The 16,996-nt window shown below is 49.1% G+C and overlaps 1 protein-coding gene across 1 annotated transcript; it reads left to right on the plus strand.

The window, feature by feature from the left end:
- The first annotated feature begins 2,323 nt into the window (after positions 1–2,323).
- WFIKKN2 (WAP, follistatin/kazal, immunoglobulin, kunitz and netrin domain containing 2) lies at positions 2,324–7,087 on the plus strand. The gene is made up of 2 exons (XM_008948765.1): positions 2,324–2,862; positions 5,073–7,087. The coding sequence occupies exons 1-2, from the start codon at positions 2,662–2,664 to the stop codon at positions 6,582–6,584; spliced, it is 1,713 nt and encodes a 570-aa protein (XP_008947013.1). The 5' UTR covers positions 2,324–2,661; the 3' UTR covers positions 6,585–7,087.
- The last annotated feature ends 9,909 nt before the right edge of the window (positions 7,088–16,996 follow it).

Below are 16,996 nucleotides of genomic sequence, written 5' to 3' on the forward strand. Positions count from 1 at the left end.
TGAGCTGCATGTCCCGTGCAACTGCTCCTTCACCTGGGCCTCTTGAGCTCCACCATCCTGGCCACTGTGCACTGAACGTGATAGCTGGGAGCCAAAAGCAGAAAGCTGTGGTAAGACTTGCCTGTCCTTGGAGGATATCCCTCTGGATGGAGGAGTGCACAGCAGAACAGAAGACTGCTCTCTATGTCTAATGTGAACCAGCGTCTGACTCTTCAGAGCCCCGCTCTGCTTCTCCACAGCTGAAGTGTGCCTCTGGGCAAGGGATCCTTGGTTTGGGAGGGGAAAAAAACCCACAAGATAGTGTTATTTTTTTTCTCTTTGGAAGAGAATCCCATCTAGAGTGGGTCCACTGGTGGGTCTCTCACTCAACATGGCCAAAGCTTGCAAGGAGGTGGCTTTCTGGCACCAGGAAAAGAGATGGAGGCTGCAAGAGCACCGTGGACTCACCAGCTCCCACATCTGGCCCAGCGGGTAGAGGAGTAAAACAGCCCCAAAAGACTCCAGATGGCAGGGAAAAATGACATCTGTGGGTACACGGTGCCAATGCCACGGACCGAGGGCAAATGCCCTGCACGTGGGGCAGCTGTTGGGCTCTCCAGAGCTGCCCCTCCAGCGCTGGGACACCCGCACTCCTCCAGCCCCACATACAGCTGGTTTCAAAGCTTATCTGTAGTCAGTTTTACAATATAAAGTGTCTTTGTTTAGTCAACAGAACCACTAATACATGTGATTTTGTTGTTAATAGAGCTGTAAGAATTTTAAGTACCTCTTGGGAATGTGTCATTTTTGGTTGGCTTTTTTAGGCATCACAGGGTGCTGCGTTTGCCTTTGTAAACAAGTATTGAATAAAACATTTTGCGCACAGCCGCACTTTGTACGAGTGTCATGCAGGTTTCTAAAGTTTCAGAGGGAATAAATCAACTGCAAACTGCTGCCTGGCAGTTGACTTCGCTCCTTATAAATAGCTAATTTGGACAACTTCTCTCCTCACGTCGTAGGAAATTCAAATACCGCGCATATCGTTAATGCGGTCACACAAATCAAAACTGCTAGAGCCTCTTTTGTAAGCCCGGGTTGCCACAGAAATGCCACAGCCAAGGGCAGGTCAGCTCCAGGTTGCTCTCGCTTCCTTTCGGAGGCGATTCTTGGGAAACAGCAGCAGGTCACTGTGCTCTGCTGCCTTGCTCCGGGGGAGCCGCAGGGGCTCTGTGGCCTGGGGCATCGCCTGCAGGGTGGCCCAGCTCGCTGATGGTTGTACTGCTTCGCAGCCATCATCACTCAGGGGAGAATTAGGCCCAAACTCAGCCATGAAAAACATCCCTGGTTTAATAAACCCAGCGGAAGAACTTTACCAAGGTAAGGGTGGCTCGCGCCCGGGTCCGTCAGCCCTGCAGCGCCCTGGGCAGGTGCGGAACCTTCCCTCCTCCCAGAGCACAGTGCTGCTGGTCCAGCCCTGCTGGACCCCACGTGGGATGCAAACCTACCTCGTCCTCCCAGGAGGCTCTGAGCACCGGGCAGGATCTGTCCAAGCTAGCCCAGAACTCAGCCCAAAGGCTCTAATCCTGGAAGGTGCTGAGCAACTCTGACTTCTGCCGCTCGTCTCTGGATTTTGGCACGTGTTCAGCATGAGCAGGATCAGCCCCTTGCTATAAGAATCAGGGAACAAGGAACTCAGCTTGACTGAATTTCCCCTCCACCCCCCAATGCAAAAATGCTGTACATTCCTTTATGCAGGTTTCCATAGAGTTGAACTTCTACTATTTTTTTGTTGTCGCTGTTAAAGGGGTCAGCAATGCACTGTACAATGGGATCTGGCTGTCAGGAAATGTGCAGGAATTCAGGGACATTTTTAACATCTTGCTGGTGAGGTTGGAGGGCAGCATTAAACCCAGCATCCTGGAAACCTCCCCACCAAAGAGAAGAAAAAAGCCCAGAGGAGCCCTGGGACGAGTTACGAAGACACACTGCTTTGTTGATCCCGAGTTTAAATAAGTTATTTCTTTTCTCCTTCCTTGGTTAAAATATGATATTCTAGCTTTAATTGCTTCAATCCTATTACTTGTTCCTTTTAGCAAGTGATTGTGTAGCCCCTTGCCGTGGGGAAATCCCCTGACCGTGGGTCCGTGTTATTTAGACAAGTACTCTTTCAGAAGTAAATGCCATTCTTAGCATAGGGAAGTACTTTAGGTCTAAAGGGGTTAAGAAGGCCTCCCTGCATTCAGAAACATGCAGGGGTCCCACCGTGCCAGTTCCAGCCTTTTGAACTCTTTCCAGCTTTTTTTTCTTGCAACAAATCTGTCTGACTGCCACCAGGACATAGGAAGCGTGTGCCTGTCAAAGAAATCAAGTTTACTTTTTCTGACTTGTTAACAGAGGCAGGGTATAAATAGAGCTAACTCTGCTCAGACTATTGGCGTTTCTCTTAAAATAAGGGGGTAACTTCCTAGGACCTTTAATCCAATGAGGTCCAGACCAATCTGCACTATCAACAGAAGCAGCGAAGGAGCTTGTTGAAGTTTTTACAGAAATCAGGTGCATTTGGGTTCCTCGAAAATTTAAGGCTTACCAAAAAAAAAAAAACAAACAACCCAAAAAGCAACCCCAGGCAAACGAGAACTACCTCCAGCTCGGTCACTGCCATTGCCCTGGAGAAGTTCTGAGATGTTGTTGGTGCTGTTCACTCGGTGGATGTGGATCTTGCTGGGGAAGAGCAGTGTCCTCTTGCTTCTGGAGGTCTCTCTGAAGGGGAGAGCTCTGCCTCCGATCCGGTATTCCCACGCTGGGATATGCCCCAATGACATGAACCCCAACCTGTGGGTGGATGCGCAGAGCACTTGCAAGCGGGAGTGCGAAGCCGACCTGGTGAGTGCCGCGCGTTTGTCTCGGCTGCGTCGCGGGCGCCGGGTTTGCTGGTGGGCTGCTTGGCACCACGCTCTGCTTCTGCTCCAGAGCAAAAGGCGCCGGCACCGGCGTGTATTTAATTGACCCGTGACCTATATAAAATAGCAAAGGTTTGCTGAGTGATCAGTTCGGTGGGGAGGTGGGTGGCAGCTGTCGCTTACACCAGGGTGGGTGCAGCACTCCCTCTGTTTGATCGTTCTCCTTGCTTTCTTTGTCAAAAGAAACGGCCAAATTTGATACACCAGAACTCAGCCTGTCTTGGGGTCAATCCATAGCATTTTAGCAGTGTCACCACATTCTTTGGTGGTGGTGGTGGCCATCATCAATGCTTTCTGTTCCTGGGAGGAATCGTGTCTGAAATCGTTTGATTTCACGTGTAAAGCATCAGCCTTTGCTGCGCTCGACACACGAAGCGTGCAAAACAGGGGCATGGTTAAAATGACGGGGCAGATGTTCTCTGTGATGCTCCCAGCTCAAAATGTGCTTAGTTTACAACCCTAAAATTCATTTTTCAACCTGTCAGCACCGCCAGCTCAAGCTGGCATCTGTAAATACCTGCTCGTCCTGCCTCTTACATCATGTCTGACGGCAAAGCTCCTGCAGCCCAAACCTGGCTGACAGCAGCACGTACCACGCTGAAAAAAAGGCACTGGGTTTATGTTCTGTAGCCAGGTTGTTTCTGCAATGCTAAAAGGAGCTGGGGGGAGAAGGGGGGTGAGGGGATAGAGAAAAAGGCTGGCCATCAAGTAAACAAAGAGATTTGCTCAGATGGATCCCATGTGTGGTAGATGAAGGTGCTGGTTTTACTTTTGCCATTCCCAAACAAGCCCCCTTTATTTCAACTACCAGGTGCAGCAGTGAACATTAAACCACTTGCAGAACCCCAGCAGCAGCAGAGGACGTTGTTTTAATAATTTACTGGTCAAAACCTGAAAGCCAGAAGCCATTGGCTAAAAAGATTCGCTTTTGCCTTGGGGCAGCATGGAGTCCTGGGACCTTGCATGGAGTGAGGAGTCTGCAAGTAGCCAAGGACCCTGCCACCAACTTTGCTAAAGCCACACTCCTCAACCTCAGATGAAAACGTGACCCGGTCTGGTTTCTGACTTGGCTTCTGAAAGCTAGTAATGTGCCACTGGAAATGGTGAAAGAGTTACGTTATTAGGTCATCTTTTTCCCAATAAGGAAAGGATACTGGACCCAGGGGAAGCTATTTCGTTTGGTGGCTTAAAAAACATCTTGTTCTCACTTATGGAGAAAGCCGTTGGGTTGGGTTTCAAGGGGGGTTGTAGAGGTTTAACAGAGGGTGGAAGTGTTGCCCTGGTGGGTTCATGGCAGCAGTACTCCTGGTCCTTCAAAGCACAACACGTAACGACACAGCAGCTGTGATCGCACACATCAAATACCTTTTCTGCCCAGAAGATGAAAATTCTCCTAAAATTAACCACAATTTAGAGCTGACTGTAGCTGAGGCAGGGTGTAATAAATCACTAGAAGAGCGATGCTGCATTTGAAAATAGGACTAAAATAGGACAGAGGAGCCATAATGAGCTGTTTTGGGTTTGTTTTCCTAAATACCATAGAAAAATTATTTTTGGAGCAAGAATTTCCTTACTTTTGAGATATTCTATTATTTCCCCCACAATGTGAACAATTGCAAATCCTTGGCAGTTTCACCTCCAAGAGAAGACTGTTAGTCTCAGGGAATTCAAATAATACTTTACATACTTCTGTGGAAAATAAGAAGGATTACTGCCTACAGCCATATGATAAGACTTTCCATCCGCTCTTGTTTCTCAGGGCTTGTCCTCAGGCATTTTGGAGACTGTGGAAGGGGGGTTGTTGGTTCGGTAGTCAAGCAGTCCATGTGACTCTATGAAAGACTTATGATGAGGTTAGTGTTTAATAAACAAAAATACATTTTCCTTCTTGAGAGTCTTCTCCTGAGGCGCTTCAGAAAGCCCCATGTGTTTAGAAACCTCTCAGGAGATGCTGGGGGGATATTTCTGCTCGTTGCCAGTGGGGACACCGAGTTTCAGAACACAGATATACCTGGGGCAGATCAGGCCCCTGAGCTAACACTTTAGATGTTTCTGGGCTCTCTGCTTGTTGGGTCTGTAAAAAGACCTTTCCTCTGTCCCCAGTAATGATCGGGTCATTTTCTTGCCCCACAGGAGTGCGAGACCTTTGAGAAGTGCTGCCCCAACGTCTGTGGAACGAAGAGTTGCGTGGCAGCTCGGTACATGGATGTCAAGGGGAAAAAAGGGCCGGTGGGAATGCCCAAAGAAGCCACCTGTGACCGTTTCATGTGCATCCAACAAGGCTCAGAGTGTGACATATGGGATGGGCAACCCGTCTGCAAGTGCAAGGACAGGTGTGAGAAGGAGCCGAGCTTCACCTGTGCCTCCGATGGGCTCACCTACTACAACAAGTGCTACATGGATGCAGAAGCTTGCATCAAAGGCATTACACTGAACGTTGTCACCTGTAGGTACCACCTTACCTGGCCAAACACCAGCCCTATCCCACCAGAAACGACAGCTCGCCCTACTACTGCCTATTCTGAGACAACAGTCGTTGATATCTTGCCACCCGTCCTAGTGAACAACCCTGTCCATCAGTCAGTCTACGTGGGAGAGACCGTCAGCTTCCTCTGTGATGTTACAGGGAGACCCAAGCCAGAAATCACGTGGGAGAAACAGGTTGATGGGAAAGACAAAGTCATTATGAAGCCAAATCACGTCAGAGGGAACGTCGTGGTCACTAACATCGCCCAACTGGTCATCTACAACACCCAGCTCCAGGACGCAGGCATCTACACTTGCACTGCCAAAAACAGCGGTGGCCTTCTCAGGGCTGATTTCCCTTTGTCAGTCATCAAAGGGGAACCCACATCCAAAGAAGCTTCCCAAAACAAAACACATTTTCCAACCGATGAGTGCCTGAAGCACCCGGACAGCGAGGACTGTGGGGAAGAGCAGACCAGGTGGTACTATGACGCAAAGAAAAACAACTGCTTTACTTTCATCTATGGGAACTGCAACAGCAACCTCAACCACTTTGAGACCTATGAGAACTGTATGCTAACGTGCATGAATGGCCCAATCAACATCTGCAATCTGCCAGCTCTCCAAGGTCACTGCAAGGCCTATGAGCCCCGATGGGCCTACAACAGCTTGACAAAGCAGTGCCAGTCCTTCATTTATGGTGGGTGTGGAGGCAACGAGAACAACTTTGAGAGCCGGGAGGCCTGCGAAGAGATGTGTCCTTTCCCAAAGAACACACACTGCAAAGCTTGCAAACCACGCCAGAAGCTGGTGACAAGCTTCTGCAAAAGCGACTTTGTCATCCTGGGCCGCATAACGGAGCTGACCGAAGACCAAGACTCGGGACATGCCCTGGTGACAGTGGAGGAGATTCTCAAAGATGAAAAAATGGGATTAAAATTCCTGGGGAGGGAACCACTAGAAATCACGCTTTTGAACATGGACTGGAGCTGCCCGTGTCCCAACATGACCACGGTGGACGGCCAGCTCATCATCATGGGAGACGTCCACAACGGCATGGCTGTCCTACAGCCAGACAGCTTTGTGGGGACCTCCAGCCTCCGGCGCGTGCGGAAACTCCGCGAAGTCATCCACAAGAAAACCTGTGAGCTTTTGAAAGAGTTCCTAGGATTGCATTAACCTCCTCCACACGTGTCGGCCTTCCAGACCCGTGTGTTACGTAGGGCTAACAAGCGCTAGGCTAGTGCACCAACTAAACAAGCTGTTGGAAGATACACTGTAGGAATTATGCAGAACCCTTATTTTAATCCATTAATGATGCTTAGCAACAATGTAGTATGGTCTTTGGCACGCACGTAGAACAGCAGCAAGAGGCATTAATCTCACACCGAAATCAATTCGTCCGTAGAGGAGTGCCATTTAACTAGGTGACTCACTGCAGTAATTACACAATTTTTACGTAGCTTCCATCCTAAATGACGGAATTCATAGCATTTGTTTAGCTAATTGGTACGCAGCTAAGTAACATATAATGTCAACTTAATCTCTCTCATTTACAGTATAGAAGTGTTATGGTAAGTCATTATAAGCAAGTCACACTCTTGTCTCCTCACAGCAGCACTAATATTTCAAGAGAAAAGCCTGTAAATTATTGTCTATATTTACAATTGTGCACATTTAACCAATCTATGCATTATGAATTTGCTTCTTCTAATTGAAATTTTCCTAGCAGTTTCCTTTGGACTGTACCTCATTTTTAAATGGCAACTACTACCTGTCTTGCAATCCTTACTGGAGATAAAAGCTCCCTTGATCCTATGCCCAGGACAACAAGTCCCTGGAGAAGCTCAAGGCACAGTCTCACCCCAAAATGACTTTTCTGTCAGCAGAACAAGGTCAGCAAACTCCTTCATGCCGTTGTGCTTCCCTGTTTTAGTTCTAATCGATGTATTGCCTATCACAAAAACTCCAAGGCAGGACAGCAGTGTGCTGCCAGCTCTCTTGTTTTTGCAAATCCTTTACACCTGAGCACACGCAGCAATTTATTGCTTATTTTCATCAGAAATCCTGCTTTTATAGGTGAGAGAGTAAAGTCAGAGGAGTCAAAACAAAATTCAGCCTAGACAAATGCAACACACAGTTTGCAGGCTGCACTGCGCAGGCACAAAGCTGCAGACGCAGCCACACTCTTTAAAGAGTGGAGACTCTTTAAAGGCATTTATCAATGTGACCCTTTCAGAGCACTCTTTCAAACCACAGAAAACGTTTTCCACCAGGCCTCTGTATATACACATATAAATAAATACCCTAAGACAGACAGCACGGGCCGTGGGCGTGAGCGCGTGCAGACACATAGGATTGATCATTTTAACATTTGTGTGTCCAAAAATGTAACATTTGCCTATGCAAAAAAAAAAATATATATATATATACATAATCCTTAAATAAAGAAAAAGCTGATCCTGGAAAAATCCTGCCTCTGCTAAGGACTGTCATTGCAGGGAAGAGGGGTGAGCATGGCTCGGCGAGCTTATCACCATCGTTCCTCCTTTGCTTGGCTCAGGGAGTTCCTACGGTGCTGCCCAGAGCTTTCTGCCTGGCACAAAAGCCCAGCTCAGGGCTGGACCGGTGTCAAGACACGTCTGGGTAAGAGGAAGGAAGGTGCAGTGAGCGCTACTCCATGGTGCCATCTAACGGGCTTGCTGCGGGGTGGGCGGCAGGACCAGGCTGGTGCCCGGTGTTGGGCACACAACTGCTTCTGCAGCCATGTGTTGAGGCTGGGCAGGATAAGAGGTGGGGGAAGGAAGTTGAGCAGCCAAATGCTGGGCTTAAGCATGATGTGCAAGGCTCTAAACCCCCTGGAGCACGTTGAGTATTTTGCTGTCACAGGGAGGAGGAATAAGAGTGAGAGGAACAACGTTGAATGTGGGACCAGTTGTGGTTCCCATGAAGGCTTTCCATGCTCTGCACCAGCAGCTGAGCCATGGGCAGAGACCACAGCATGATGGAGAGCTGGGCACCCCTCCCAGTGATCTGAGCTTGGGCTATGTCTATAATGCTCTGGCAACAGGAATGGATCTAAATCTCCAGTTATTTGTATAATTTCAGAAGAAGCTGTGTGGGAGGGAGAGGAGCCTGGACCAGACTTGCTGGCCAAGAAAATACCTGCTTGGGGTTTTGTTGCACTTTTCCTAAGTGTATGTGAGAAAAACTCCAGTTAAAGGTCTGTAACGTTTGTGTATGTGCTCGTGAAGAGTGTTTTCTAGAGGCAGGAGATGCCAGCCCCGCTGCCCGTTCCTGCTGGCACAGCCCTGGCTGTGGCAAGTGCTGCTGCTTTGATGGCTCATCTGTCATTTTTTGAGCAAGACGTAGGAAGTGGCATGTTCTTGCCATACTTTCTAACACAGAGGCACTGGAGGATGAAGATTTATAGAGACTGGCTTTATATGGGTCTTTTTTTTCCCAAAAGCTCAAAGATTTTGCAAGTGTGGGAGTGCTGGAGTGACTTGGGAGACATGTACCCGGGTGTTCCAGAAGAGCTGGGATGCAAACATAGCCGAGAGCAAAAAGCACACCATCCATTGCTTTTCCAGCTAGCACATTACAGTGCTTAAGCCTGGGGTCCAAAATGCAGTCTCTTAACTTCTGCTCCTAGCTAAATCCCTGGGAATAAAACCTACACTTTGGGTGCAGTGAGCGTGCTAGTGACCTGCTGCACTGAGACCCAGGGTTGTGCAGGGAGTCACGTGTGGGCAAGCAGTCCTGGTGCGAGAGGGTTTGCTTCCACGGGGAATCCCAGTGGACTTTTTGGGTCAGTTTTCCAGCGTGGCAACGTGAGGGACACCAAACAGGCCAGCCCAGCTCCAGACACGGTAGGGCCATGTTCCTGCAGCTTCTGCCCAAGCCTATGGAGCCAGGCTGCCCACGAGCCCCGGGGTGTCTGCGGGAGTGCTCTGTGCCGGGCAGATGACCCCTCGGCACGAGGCAGGGTGGGGGAACCCCAAACCCAGCCGTCACCCTGGCCCCACACAGGGACACGCTCCCTGCTGCGCATCGGGCCGGTCCATCGGGCTCCTGGGGTGCCACACGGGCGCGTTGGCTGGGACCAGCTGGGTGCCCCGCAGCGACGGGTCGTGCAGAGGAGGTGAATCCCGGATGTGAGCAGCCCCACGGGGAGCCCCCCAGGGGCACGTGAGGCTGTGCCCCGTCACACCACCATGGGCATCCCCTCGCCTCCTGACCGGGGGAATCCATCCTTGGCCAGCTGAGAGCACCGTACCTCCCCGTGGCACGGCCCTGACCCCAGCCCTGAGCCTCACCACCTTCTGACCTTGAAGAATTTACCGCTCCACTCAAAGCTAGTATTTTAGCTCAGCCTCTTATTAAACCCTTAAGAAGCCTAAAATTCAAGTCTGACCAGTTAGCCAGCCTGAGGAAAGCCTACGCAGAGGGCCAGGCACTGGAGGATGTTGTTAAAGCCTTTGCAAGGCTAATAGGCACTTGCATGTGGCTCCTGATCAGAAAATCCCTTTTGTGTTGCTCATGCACTCAGTTTTCCATCCTGCTCTCTGGGGTGAGTCTTTCAAGGTTGTCAGAAAGCTGGAAGGAAATGCCAATGTTTAAAGTTTGTATTAAATGTACAAGAGGAGAGAGAGAAAAGGAGAAGCTTGCTTGACTCCTCTCCTTGCGCGGCAGTGGGCTGGGAAGGAACGTGAGGACCTGTCTGAGGCTCCAGGGAAGAGCTGGAGAAAGATGCCACCTCCAAAGCCACGTAGCCACAGCCATCAGCCACCATCAAACCTCTCCACATGTGGACACCAGAGAAGCAGCATTTCCTGCAGACACCAGCCCGGGAAGCAGAAAGGGAGCAGAGCTACCTTAGCTGGGTCTGAGACCTGCAGGAGCTTCCCAGGGCTGGGGGATGGATCAGGGAGGCAGGAGGACAGCACAGAGCTGCTGCCACCAACAGGGAGTGCCCACCTCCCCCTCTGCAGCAAAGCTGAAAAGTGCAACACGTGAATCTGCAAACCCTGCAGCCAGACCTTAGTGGAAACCATCCAGCATGTGGAACTGAAAATGAGTCACAGGTTATTGTGCAAACCATCTGTGCAGCCCAGCTCTATTAACAGGGGGACAAACTAGCAGCAAACAAGTGACAGCGTGCAGCTTCTGCACGGGGACTGTTAGAGCACATCCAGAAGTACAGACAGGGCCTGACACATCACACAGCCCGTGGTGCTGGGCACGAGGGCACTGTGTTGGCACGAACGGAGAGCTGGCTGGCTGATGACTGAGATGGGACCCTGCCTCACCACAAACCAGAGCAGCTGAGGTCAAAGGAGAGAGGAAATCGAGTGTGTTCTCCTTGCAGGGGCTTGAGATGAGGTCAGGCAGAAGTTTTTATGGGCACCCAGCTTCAGGACTAGGACCAAACAGAGATGATGATGCCATTGAAATATGATTCAGGCAGCAGAGGTATTTAAGAGCTTAGTTCCCAGTTGTTTCAAAGGGAATTAGGGACCTCTGGAAGAATTACTGCCTGGCCATGGGTCTCAGTTCCTGAGGGAGGTGGCTGTGACCAAGGTCATGCCAACACCTAACAACTTCCTGCAAAGAGAAGGAGTAATTCAGCTGGCACCAAATTAGCACCTTGTACCACGAGACCCAGTTCCTCTGCCTGAAGCACCTTGTGCCCTGCTTTCATTGCAATTCCTGTGGTGTGCACGTGCTGTGAAATCCTCATGTAGATAATTACCAGGAAAAGATCATGGCCAGGCTGGGTATCTACACCAAAGCTAGATGGAGCCAGGCTGCCAAAACCAAGGCTGCAAAAATGTCACCCTGAGTGAGAACTTCGAGTTTAGAGCCTGTGTTTTTACACCAAATATTTAGTGTTTTCCCCCTCGCCAGCACCGGTTACTGATTGACTACAAGTGACCTCCAACTGCCTTATTGATTTACAGCAGCTGTCAAAGGATAAAAAATGAGCCCCATGCCCAGGATCTGAGAAATACTCTGAATGGAGGTTGCACAACTGAATAAATGTTCTGCCAGCTCTTTAAATCTTGAAAAATAATTAAAAAAAAGAAAAAGTCAGCTTGAGCTCCTGATCTACAATGCAAACACCAGTGGGATATGAAGATAACGCTGCAGCGCTGGTGGACATATCTATTAGCTAAAAGAGCAGCACAGCCTGTTTAATTCACAGCTATTTATGGCTGGGCAAATGATCTGACGTTCAGGCCTGAAAGTTTAGAAAGCAAATGGAAAGTCTTCCAAGGGCTGCTGTGCAGTTCAGGTTTCAAAGTCCATGATCTCGGTGATTCTGGCGTTTTCTTCCCTGGACATCTCTATTACCACCCTTCTTCTGAGCCAGCCCCCCACGGTGCCAGCCTGTGCTGGATGCTCACCCACCCACCCACCGGCTGCCCACTGGCACTATTTGGAGGGTCTCCTACAAACCTTGGGCTTGCTGGAGGACTCAGACCTGCACACGTTGCAAAGCCCATGGCCACAGCAGCTCTGACAATGGCAACAACACCAAAACCCAATGGACAGGAGTGGCCACATTTCAGGATTACAGCCAGTTTGGGGTGGACAAGCTTCCTCTAGACCCCACTGTGGGGCATCTTGTATGATCCCCTGGGGCATGAGACATGGGTGCTTACAGGATGGGAAGGGCCATGGGTCTTGGACCACCCTGGCAATTCCTACTGCCTGTTGTTTGTCCCAGTGATGGCTAGAAATGCAGGAGGAGAGAAGGCTGAAGCAAAGAGAAGGAGGAAAAGATTCCTCTAGAGGGAGGAGGAGGAGCATTTTTTCACCTCCAACTGGCATGACAACATGGTAGTTGGACTGGATTAACTGGCATAAAAAGGAACAACCCATAAAGGTGTTGGTGCCTTCCCTTCCTGCTTCACTCCACTCCTAACACACCCAAACCAAGGTGAGTATTGTAACACATGTAAAGGACACGACTTCCTCTACTGCTCTGAAATAAACAGCAAAACAACAGTACAATCTCCAGGATCAGATGGTATTCACCCAAGGGTAAAAGTACTCCCATTAAAAATCGCTTAACCATTAACTGCCGTGGATAACCTTTGCTTCAGTTTGCGGCAGGAGCAGAGGGTGAAAGGTGGCAAACATGGGGCTGACTTTAGAGAAGGGTTCCCGGGGGCTAGGTATGAAAACCCAGCAAGTCTGGTAGAAACTATAATAGAGGAGAAATCCCAAAGCTGAATGATAAACATGATGTGAAGAAGAAGATTCTGTGGACTATAGCACAGGGAAGGGATGCTCCGTAATACTTAGCTTTCTTTGAAGCAATCATGAGGACAGAGATGGTCCAGCTGATAGAGTTGACTTGGAACACCTTGGACACCAAGGTCTCAGAACAACTTCCTGACCTAAGGCTTTCAAAGACCTTCAGCTGTCCTGCAGGGAGAGGTAAGGCAGCATCTTGAGCCAACAACTGGTTGAAACATCAGCGAGAAAGGCTGAGACTGCAAGGTCAGTTTTCACAGTGAAGGGACCTGTGCAAAGGCCTGGGCTGCTCGATGTAGGTGGGCTGGAAGAGGGATGGGTGAGGTAGGTTACCAAGGTTGTTGCTGAGATCAAGTTATTTAGGGCTGCAAAAACACAAGCTGCCTGTGAGGAGCTGCAGAAGGACGTCGTAATATCAAGTGACAGGATGATAACGGAGCAGATGTAATGCAATATTGATTAATATCCACGGGGAAAAGCGAGTGCTAGCTGGGCGTTCCTGTGATAACTTCAAACAAGCTGTTCCCATTTGAGACCTGGGTGATCCACACACCAGTCCAGCCTGCCTCTGGTGTGCAGGCAGCCACCCCAGCAGATCCTGTACATTGCACCTCTCAAAACAGCACCAGCAGCTTGATGACTTGCAACACTCCCATAACAAACACAAAAGCCTACAGACATGGTAAAAACCCAGCAGCACTTGCACATCAGGCTCCGACTGGGTTGGCTACTGCCATGCTAAGAAAATGCTCCATGCCATTAGATCTGTGTTCCTCAGACCACCAGATAAATCTCAGCCACATCCCAGCCCCATGAAGTCAAATCTCAAATAGGAACCTTACCTCCATCTGCCCCCACAAGCAGATCACGCTGCAGAGGGACACTGCTCACAGCCCCAAACCATGCCAACTCTGAAGCCCTGAGCCTCTTTAAAAGGTGTCCCACAATTGCTGAATCTACAGTGCATGGAGAAGACACTGGAAATCACAAGGCTCCATCTGGAAATGGCTCCAAGGTTGGCCTTGGCCACGTCAACTCCATCCCTGGACAGAAAGCAAGGTGCAACCAGGACGTTATAAAAACAGCTGTGAGGCAGAGTAGGTCTCTCTGTCCTCACAGGACCCACCATAAAACACTTAGGGTCAGATTCCCCATCCAGCAGCACCCGACATATGATTTAATTACACAAACCAAAACCAACACCAGCACCCAACTAGCCATACACACAATTATTGTAATCACCACGGCTCCAGCATGAGGGACTCAAGGTCTTCCTCTCATGGTCACATCTTCCTATTATCGCAGCATTTGGGGTGCAAAGAAAAAAGCCCAAACTCATTCCTCAGCGCTGAGATGATGTCAGATGGCTGGAAATGGGGGCAGGAGCGCCCAGCTACTCCCGGTGCCTGACACGAGGTGGCGTGTGGCATCACGCTTTGGGGACCCGTCTCTCTGCTGCCTAAAGAAGGCGAGTTTCACCTCGCCCTAGTTAATTTATCTGCTTCACAGAGGCTCAGCTCTATAGCTTCTCTAGGTGGAAAGCAACACCCCCAACCACCACCCCCAGAGCTGGATGGCTGGTTCTCCTTCGACTGATTTCATCCTTGCCTGGTTAATAATACTGCAGGAGAGGTTGTGGGTTTATTGGGGGCAAAGAAAGACAGAGTGGGGAATGTGATAAGGCAATCAAACTCGTTTCCAGAGCTGCAGGGAAAAGACACAATGTATAATTTATTGGAGGCTTTTTCTCTCCCTGTTTGCAGATTGCACAGTTTCTAAATATATTGGTCCAGTTATTCAAAATTATTCATTAATCTCTTCAGTGAATAATGCTTGACCTGCGGATCATTCAAAAAATGAATATTGCAATCAAATTCCCCATTTCTGCTGTAATTTATTGTAGCTAACAGATGTATACTCCTCAGGTAATTAACTCAGGATGAAACTCAAATGGTAGACTTGATTATAATATTTGCAATTCACAATTTTTACTGTGCTAGCTAGCTCTGAAAGTCATCTAATCAAGACATGGCCAGAAGTATCTTATCTCTGACACAACAAAATTGCTACTTTTATCTGTTGTTCTCACCTTTTGGGGAAGGAGCAGCCCTTCACAAGGACGTGTGACCAGAGCTGGCGGGCTGGATGTAACCACAGCAGCCTTGCACCGAGTCAGCAGAGAATAAACAGAGATTAAAAGGGAAAAGTTAATGGCTTTCTCAGCTCCACTCATCTAACAGCTGCGATAAGCAGGCCTTACACCAAGATCTCCTTATCTGCTTGGTCTCTGATGGTGTTTTTTCCCCTGGAAAGATGAGGAGCAGGGTGGAGTGGGCAGTTTTTTCCTCGACTGTCCAGCCCATGTCTGTGCTTGGGACTATTTACAGGTTTGTATCATGGGGCTGCCTGGAAGGTGGCCACGCTCTGCACACAGTGATGGGGAGCTTCCACCCCACGCGGGCGGGTGACAGGTTGGAGCGAGTGGTCCCTTGGTGCCAGGGTCCAGCTCCTCACAGGCATCCTCAGTCCTGGCCAGAGAGGCTGGAAGGGCTGAACCCCCTTTCTGCAGTTGTTACCTGTTGGCCTTTCGGTCACAGAAATAGTGCACTGGCAACCCAAAGCATTTTGGGATCGTGAGTCACATCTCCCAGGTCACAGACTTTGGCTTTAAAACCTTGTTACTTCTCTTAAATAAATAAATTCTTGGGTGTTTCAGTCATTCTTTCAGTTTGCCTTCAGCTGGCAGAGGCTTCTAGCGACCACGGGTTTACACTTTTCTTCGCCACCATCAGCATTAAATGTACACTCTTTTTCTCACTTTTACTTGTGAATGGAAGTTTAAGGTCTCACTTAGTCACAGAATCTCCAAAGCAGGGGCTTTCAGAGATCTACCAACGACAAGACTCCCAGGAGGGTCAGGAGGAGCAGTGTTGCCACCTAGAGACCTTCTGTGAGCTCTGGAAATGAGTTTTCTCCAGGATGAGATGCTCTGGGGCATTTCACTCGGGCTGTGGCTGTTCGCCCTCTCGCTGTAGGTATGTTAGGAGGGAAGCAGGTTTTGATGATGGTCTTTTTGGCTTGGCTTTTGTTTTTCTGCAAAATTATTAGCCCCTGTGGCTCAGCAGTGTGTGCCAGCCAGAAATCCTGCCCCGCAGCCACCAGCTGCCTCACAAACACCATCACCCAGCCCCTCTGGCCCAGGCTCCGGGGATATATTCAACCCAAGCTGCACTACTACACCTGTTACTTCTTGATTCAATTTTTCATGTTTAGCTACAGAAGTTTTTCAGCAGACAAAAATTGAAGGAGGATTTGCCACTCCTACCCTGGCAGGAAGATTTACACATGAGCAAATGATTTGTAACAAATACAGTGTAAGATAGATGGAGCTGCTTCTCTTGTTCACAAATTATTCACAGGCTATGGGCTTGAAGAGGAAGAAATTTTTTCCTGGCTTTGTAGAATACACACACATGCTTTTTTTTATTATTATTTATGACTACTTTCACTGTAAAAAAACACTCCTGAGAGCATCCTTTGCAGAATTATTGCAGCTCACAGGTTGTTTAGTTGGTAATCTGGAGGGAGGATAGGTTTGGGCTTTTTTTCCCCTTTCTCCTTTCTTTAGTAATTGCCTTGGCCAGAGAGACTTTTGTCACGGGTTTGAGCCTCTGGGCATTACGAAGTCATAAAATTTAAGTTCCTGGCCTCCACTTTTCTCACCAGTCTGCTCAGGGGAGTGTATCATAGAAACAGCTCCTGGATTTTGCTGGGTGAGCACAGCTCCTTGAACCAAGCTCCCGGGCAAACACTCCCGACCAACCAACCATTTGAGACTGCATTCTGCAAACATGCCTGGGCATGAGGAAAAAGTGCTGTTTCTGGGTAGGTTTCAGGCCAGAAGGGAGATTTCTAGATCCTCAAGTGCCACCACAGGGAGAAGCTGTGGGAGATGGACACGTAAATAGAAACAGGGACCCCCGATGCCCTGAAGGACTCAGAAAGCTATTTCTAGGTAGGACCTTTGGAGTTTTGATTGTATTTCATATTTTCTATATAAAGGACTAGTTTGTTTTTCTGGATAAAGTTTTCTTTTCCCTGCTTCCTTAGCTACAATTAAAACGCATCTCCATGTTCGTGGCAATGCTGTGAGCAGGGACAGATCCTACATCCATATGTAATTTGGAGTTTTCCTGGCCAGCCAGGTAGGTGAAGCAGCTCCCAGCCTCCTCACTCTTGTGCTGGCTGGATCCTGCAGGAGACAGGCAGCCCTGTGAAACAGGCATTGCTATGGTCTGCCTTCTGAAACCTAACAGTTCATTGAA

This window comes from Merops nubicus, unplaced genomic scaffold (assembly GCF_000691845.1).
Source record: "Merops nubicus isolate BGI_N331 unplaced genomic scaffold, ASM69184v1 scaffold34551, whole genome shotgun sequence".
NCBI classification, from domain to species: Eukaryota; Metazoa; Chordata; class Aves; order Coraciiformes; family Meropidae; genus Merops; species Merops nubicus.